General features: G+C 37.6%; 1 protein-coding gene across 1 annotated transcript; it reads right to left on the reverse strand.

Moving 5' to 3' along the window:
- Positions 1 to 528: 528 nt before the first annotated feature.
- Positions 529 to 5,281, reverse strand: LOC147884961 (glutathione S-transferase L1-like). The gene is made up of 10 exons (XM_087397242.1): positions 5,216 to 5,281; positions 4,478 to 4,567; positions 4,120 to 4,188; positions 3,909 to 3,969; positions 3,665 to 3,748; positions 3,484 to 3,582; positions 3,190 to 3,310; positions 2,332 to 2,411; positions 877 to 984; positions 529 to 633 (listed from the first exon to the last, which is right to left on the reverse strand). The coding sequence occupies exons 2-10, from the start codon at positions 4,510 to 4,512 to the stop codon at positions 529 to 531; spliced, it is 762 nt and encodes a 253-aa protein (XP_087253368.1). The 5' UTR covers positions 4,513 to 4,567; positions 5,216 to 5,281.
- Positions 5,282 to 7,648: the final 2,367 nt, after the last annotated feature.

Here is a 7,648-nt window from a genome sequence, read left to right on the forward strand (position 1 = left end):
TTTCCATTGGATTTTATTTTTTTAATATGAGAAGTTCGAGGAGTGTAACTTTTACAATATTTATAAACATAGCTAGAAAATTGTCATAAGCTATGTGCACAACACATGATACATTATTGACATAAAATAAAAACATCTTTATCTAATCTACAGCCGAGATTTCAAGAAAATAAAAACTTGGCTCTAAAGTCTATTTAGAATCTTTAGATCAAGTTACATATCAAACTCCATTGAGTTAGCCAAGTAGTTCACAGTTTTATGACTCATGCGAGTTGTTTGCTTGGAGCATCTACACAAGCAAGTGTCAAGATTAATTTTATACCGTCTTGTAGTGGATTGGATTCCTCTTTTGTACTAGAACTACTCATGATTCTTACAAAAGAATTTGACTTTTTCATTCTGATGTTCGTATTACTCAATTGCTTAGCAATCACCTTCCCTACACAAAACCAAAAAAGCAAACTATGAGCATATCAATTGTGAATGATGTAGCCTTGATACATGATTTTGTGCATTTCAAGGTAGTCATTAAGTATGATATTTGAAATATCTTACCAAATTCTTTCTCATGTCAGCTAAAATTACTCTAGGATTTGCTTTTGTGCTGGTATAGGCATCCACTTGGTTTATTTCCTGCAACAAATGTTGAAATCATTGAGTTATCAAGTTATGTTTGATTGCCAAGTAGTTACTTCGACTGAGTCCTCTTTAATTGTAGATGAAAGAGATAAATATGATAAAAATAGATTAGATAGCTAGTAAAACCATGGCAGAAAGATAAGTTTTAGGAGCAATTAAGAACACATATAAATGATGAACTAAATTGGCACATTTTCATAATACATTGTACCATGTATCATAATCATAATGTCTTACCACAAGCCACCTTGCGAGTCTTGGCCGATGCTCTAAAATGTTGTATCTCAAGAGCTCACGAAACAATATGTTGAACCTTTCGATGAAGGGTGAATATGCAAAATCGACCTAAAAGAACAAGGAAATATTTTAATAATAATCTTTTTGATTAGGTTGCTACTAAGTTTTAAACAATAATAGTTCTCAAAGGTTTATGTCATCACCTTATTCTAGATTTTAATATCTAGATCTATGAAAATATAATCCATTAGAGTACTTTTGGATCATAGAGGTCAACATCTTGATTTTCTTCTTGTTTCTTAAGAGTTTCCTTCTTTCTTAGAAAATGTTATGAAGGTGCAAAGTGTAGTAGTACCTCTTAGAAAATGAAAAGTCCTATGCAAATACATGATAGTAAGATTCATATTTAAAGAAATATACAAGTAGAGACTATGATAGGCCCAAATTTCAAATATCACTTAGGTGAAAAGAAAGGTAAATAAATAGTCAAGTTGTTATTTTCAAGAAAGGGTCCTTTTTCATATCTAAGATCATAAAATCAAATTTTTATATTTGGTTATCAAATAGGGAATATTGGGAACAATACATAGCATTAAAAGTTAAACTTTTCAAAGTAGCATAATGTCTTATCACAAGCCACCTTTTCAACTTTATGCTCCTTTGAAAAGTTTAACAAAATGTATTAAGGCGTCAATTATGTATGACATATCACTTCCATAGCACTATATAGGACATTACTACTCCTGTACTCATTAAATTTCTACTTGTCTAGTCCAAGAGGCTCCATTATAGTTTGATCTATGTTTGAAAAAGTATGAGTAGCTTTATCACCAAAAAAAGACATATTTTGCCCAAATCATTACCAAATCCAAGAGTTTGCTCTAAAACTGTCAAATTTATGTAAATGTTGGAAAGAAGTAAGGTTTGTTGCATCACTAACCCAAGCAAAGTCTTAGCAAAAAATGTGTATTGCTTATCAGTTAGAAAATGGATTCATTTGCACTACTATAATAACTTATATAGCATCTAAGATTATCACATTAAAATTTTGCAAATTTGACATTCACATTTTAAGATATTGATTTTGCCAAGACTCCTATTATTAAATATGATCAACATACTTTTTTCTATGCTTTTGGACAAGAAATTGATTAGGCAATTTTTGCATTTTCAAAGATGAATCAACATGCCTTTCTGCTTGCTTTTTTTAAGGATCTTAATCACTATATCATTTTATCATACATAAGAAACTTAATACTTTAGCTACTTAAAGCGGTCCACACATCTACATGCCTTTAACCTTCTAAAGGCTTCTCTTGGCCAATGCTTCCCTTACATTTCAACAACTTTAACTAGTGACTAAATGTTGCTTTTAGGCATGCTTTAGATTTCGTGTTTTTATTCACTGTTAGCAATTCTTTAGTGTTATAGAGGGTCATTGCTTGAGAATAATACCACACTGATGGAACCCAAAAAGTAAGGGCCTTCATTATTGAACTTTCCAAGTGCAGCTTCCAACCGATCAAAGAAGAGACCTGTAAGGAATAAAATGCCACATATAGCATATGTATGTTTCTTTTAAGAAAAACAATTGTTAAGAGTATATTATTTGACATTACTATGTCAATTAAACACAAATTCTAACATCAATTTATTGAATGATGTATATGTGCTCTCTCTCTCTCTCTCTTGCATATGGTTGTCTGAGTTCAATCCCTTGTATGACCCATTAAGGGCCGTTACTTCAAGAGCATGAGTTAAAAAGCTTTCTTCTCTCTATGTATTAAATCCCACTAGGCCCAACATCTCTACTCACTATGAGTAGACTTGTTTGTTACTAGCGAGACTCTTGTTTGGGGGGGGGGGGAGGGTGAGTTCAATCCCTCATATGACCCTTTCAAGACCGTTGCTTTAAGAGCACAAGGTTTTAAAAAAAATATTCTTCTTCTTCTCTCTCTCTCTCTCTCTCTCCCCGATCCTTTGGATTAAATAGGACCTATGCACCCTCAATCTTGATCGTCTAATGCAAGGTACATAGCTTTTCAAGCTATCACATTTAACATGTTCCAATTACCGGAATCCTTGGTTCACTTGTTAATGGGTGTAGGTGTGCTACTTGCACATGCATGTACCTTGGCATGTATTTTAACAATTATGCATTTATGTTAACCTACATGCTTTATTGTGCACACGCTATCATTGGACCCTACAGAAAACAGTCAAACATGGTTATGATTCTGAACCACAGATTCCTACCATCCCAAATGACTTTTTGAAGATTTATTAGCAAGGTCTTGGTGTGTTTGAGCTTACCAATGGCTTTATCAAGCTGGATTTTGGTAGAGTCATTTTTCGTTAGAGTCGTGAAAGCTTGCTGGTTCAGTGGTTCTGTGTATCTGAGAAGCTCTTTTGCCGCTTCCCTTTTTGCTGCACTCTGCAGGTATACTTAACAACGTTAGCCATTGCAGTTTGTATTGATCTTTCCACACTCGCAAAAAAAAGTGGTTTGCCTTACTGTTCACCTTCAGCTGAAAGCAAAGTGACCAGCTTTCCCTTCAAGAGACCACACGTCCGTTGATTACACATCCATAACCAATTCTAGCTCACCTGTGGGAAGATCCGAGGACCGCTGAAATTGTCGTCAATGTATTGAAGCAACTCCAAGCTCTCTCCTCTCATCCTTCCATCATGCTCCAATACTGGAACCTGAGAAAGACGTTTCTATTTCAGCTATAAGGACCACCAGCGTAAAAATCGCAAGGAACTCCTGGGATTTTGAGTGGCACACCTTCCCTGCTGGAGATATATTTTCCGTGTACCACGACGGTCGATCCGCGAAATTGATAGGTATAAGCTCGATGTCGTCCAGGCCCTGTCCAGGCCACACAACGTGTGTGTCTGTTGAGAGCAAGCACGCGGGTAGACGATGACAAGCGATCAAATCCATGAAGTCAACAGTATTTTCGGCAAGCAGGCAGGGCGCTGTGCTTGCGTCCTAAAAATAAGACTCAATCCTCTGGAGCTCTTCTTACCTTAAAGTTCCTTGCAATCCAAACCCTTTGTGCGTATGGACAAGTCAAACTGATGTAAAGCCTGTCAAAACACATCAGTTAGAAAACATTCTTGCACTGTCTAATCCGTCTTAAGCGAATTAGAAAGCAGAACCGTAACTGATGTCAAAGAAAAAGTGACTCTAAGTAGAAGCTTAGCGCTGCATTTGGAGAGCCAGGGATGCCTGGGTACCTGGGCGTCCCATTGAAAAACGCTGGGGGCCAAGACGTAGAGTTCAACGGAGGCACGCTCGGTTTAAACCTACAAGCAGCGTTACGTTTTTATTAGAAGATGGAAGATGGAAGCGAGGGAAGGATGGAAGGTACAGCAGCTCATTTGAGTGAGCTCTCATTTGAGAGAGAAAGAAAGAGAGAGGCAGAGAATTATCGTTAAAGCCTAACTCCCACAGAAAATTACAAGCTTGAAGCAGGTAGCAGCGGAAAACAAATCTGTTTCTCGATCTTGGTAGTCTAATGGGGCAAATAGCATGTCTTCCAACGAAACACAATAAGCATCAAATTTAAAGTTTGCATGAATGTGCAAAACTTACCTGCTCCCAATCTCTGTGATTTCTGAGGTGCCCATTTAACAATGTGGTTCTACTTGCAGCGCTGTCAGCTTAGACAGGGATTGCTGGGACCTGCAGCGAAAAGATAACACTGTTGCATCCATAGAAAACTGGTGTGGCAAAATGAAGGCGCAATACAGTTGGATATTGAGTTCGATAAGTTGGTATGGCAAGATCTAAACGTTAACAGAGTCGTATCGTGCTCTTGGTTCTTTTCTCGGCCGACGAGCTGCGCAGCGTCCTTTCTGGACACTGCACAGCCATCCTGCGTAGTGGCCACTGCGCTATTCGAGGTGGAAGGCGAGAATGAACCGAGTTGATTTGAATAAATCAACAACGGCGCTATAGTTCAGGCGAGTTTTAGAAACTACTCACGGGGGGGCAAGCGGTTAAATGTGAGAATTGCAGTAGGCAATCCGTTTCGTGAATTCCTCATCGACCACGATACATGAGTTAGATTGACTAAGAGGCTACAGAATACGTGAGCTATCTTTATGATACCAGAGCAATCAGTCACGCATCCGCTCGTTGGGGGCGTTCTCAAAGCAGAAACATAAAATATACAAGCATATTAGACTCCCGATGCTGATCATGAAGCCATTGCAACAAGATGTGCACTATACAACGAATTCAACTATCCAGAGCAGTCTACAACAGATACATATGACATGCTACGACGGTTGGACGTGTTAAACATTAGGGAAGCATCCAAGTGCTAACCTGCGAGATATGGGTGAATGGAGATGATGACAGTAATAACTACGCTCCTGGCAAGTTGCTACAATGCTGATCTGATGAAATGGCGAGGATGAATTGAAGAGGGTAGTGTAGCCATGGTGCAGTGAAGGATCTTTAGGGTCGGAGAGCCATACCTAAACCGAGCCTGCACCTGCCCCTTCCCTTTCCCTTTCATGTAAGTTCCGCCTCTATCCTCCTTTTCCAGGTTTCCACCAGAAACTTTTCTTCCAAAATTTCAAAACACCACGTATTTGGAGGAGAAACTTTGCTCCTCGAAATTCCAAAAAAATATCCTTTTCGATCCCCCTTGATCAGTACACAAACATTAAGTGAGGCATGACATCATGAGTATTCCTTCCCCCTCTCATCGAACTTTGTCAACACCCATAACTTTTTGTCTTAAACTCTAGTTTGGGCATTTAGTGTGTCATTGCAATGGGAGAATGACTATCTTAGTATGGATAATAACAAAATAACAAGCAACATATTGATAGTTTTCCATATTTTTTTTTAATTGTACTTTCATTGGCTTTACAAGCTCTAGATGACGTCAAGATAAGAATCACACTTGTATAATTGTAACCAAATATCTTATAGAGACCTCCACAAGATTTCATGCTATACTTGAGGATTTATGGAGTCTTATGAGTACACAAACATACACTGAAAGCAAAAGAATCCATTGTGGAAGCCTTGATTCAACCCAACACCTGATATGTAAATAATCGATCGAACCTCCCAAACAATGGATAAATTGATGTAATAGCATGCACATTCAACTAAATGTGGTAGAGAATAACATTGTGTTTATATTACTTACAAAAGATTTAATTTACAATTGATCAATGGCTTGTTCCATGGTAAAGAAACGTGTACTACATCAACTAATAGAGACTGTCACATGAAAATTTGGCGATGATAGTAATTGAATTAGAGTCCCTTTGCTAGGGCCCTTACCAAAATTGAGTCCTCTTTGTTGAGTGTCTTGTAAGGGCAACACACTCTATAAAGGTGAGCCTCTAGTCCAAACAAAAACTTTATGATTCCTTTCTCTATGTCAGCCATCTTGTGCTTTCTTGTTATTTCATGTGTTATTTGAAAGTCAGTAGCGTGATTGAGTTGGATTACGATAAAGACACTACTACACACAGATCCTATTGTGACACTTAAGTACCGACGTTTAGCGTGTGCGGGGTGCTAATAGTCGGTATTGGAAGCAGGGTTCGTTAAGGGTCGCTATATAGCGACTTTAGTGAAACGTCGCTATATAGCGACGTTTGCTAAAGTCGCTATATAGTAATACTGAGATAGTTTTCTATAGCGACGTTTTACAGAGAGTTTTTTTTCCCATACCGATCTTAAAAGATAGTTTTTTCCAATGACAAATTTTTTTTAATTTTCATACATGTTTGATCTTTTGAGAGAATAAAAGTACGATAGCATGAACATCAAGCCTTTGAAGCTCACATCAACGATTTCATCTTGAGCCAAGTCTAACGCACCAAACAAGTCTATCTCTAACTCTATACCGAGTTGATCTCCTATATCATCATCGTACTCTAGCATTGTACGTTTACCTAAGAGTACTTGATCATCTTCTTCAATAAAGTGTGGTGATTCTTAACGATCATCATCTTCTTCCTCAATATCGTGATCTCCATCTTCCTCCCATATGATGTCATTATGCGCATCTTCCTCTTGGCTCATATTGTGATCTTCATCTTCTTCGCTAGATTCATCTTGATCAATTAGATCCGGCATCTCCATATCCACATCTCTATCTTCAAAAATTTGCTTACTTCGTGGTGCAACTTGGATCACATACCACCATCTTGGATCAGAACGATCCGGATGAAAAACCACCTATATTGAAGATGGGTGCCCAATGCCATCAATTATATATATGAAATTATGCTTAAGTACATGTATCAATGGATCTTTAAAAATGAATGCTTTGATTAATTAAATCATTAGTATGCACCTGCTCACAGTGCTCAGGAAGAACAAAGTATCACTTTCATCAATCCAAAGTTTGGTGGAGTCTATTGCAAAGAAACCGCTACTGTCTTTTCTCACTGTTGCATGGGGACCGTTGTAAATAGTTCTAAACCATTTTACATCAAGAATGAAAATACTAAATCGTATGAAATCAACTTCATAGATTTCGCGTATGGTTTCACAATAATCCAACTGTGAGGAGAGAAGATTGGTATCCGTAGCACTTGCTCAGCTATCTTGTGTGAAGTTAGCCATGACTCCACAATCATACGTGACTTTCTTTGAATCAATGTGTTCCACGCAAAAATGTCATCCATATGACCATAATGCACTGTACTTTTTGTACTGTAAAAGAGCATCATTAAAACAATGAAGATGCATCTATTTTATAGCATATATTGCCACAAATAATTACTT

This window comes from Dipteris shenzhenensis, chromosome 26, assembly GCF_047967505.1.
Source record: "Dipteris shenzhenensis isolate YYH24624 ecotype China chromosome 26, Dip_SZ_1.0, whole genome shotgun sequence".
NCBI classification, from domain to species: domain Eukaryota; kingdom Viridiplantae; phylum Streptophyta; class Polypodiopsida; order Gleicheniales; family Dipteridaceae; genus Dipteris; species Dipteris shenzhenensis.

What these genes read in the sequence shown, in the direction of transcription:
- LOC147884961 (XM_087397242.1), bottom strand. Translation starts at nt 4,512, where the DNA reads ATGGGCACCTCAGAAATCACAGAGATTGGGAGCAG. An exon ending in TTTTTCAATGGGACGCCCAG is followed by an intron (nt 3,970 to 4,119) that starts GTACCCAGGCAT and finishes GTGTTTTGACAG; the next exon opens with GCTTTACATCAGTTTGACTT. An exon ending in GACTCGCAAGGTGGCTTGTG is followed by an intron (nt 634 to 876) that starts GTAAGACATTAT and finishes CATTTGTTGCAG; the next exon opens with GAAATAAACCAAGTGGATGC.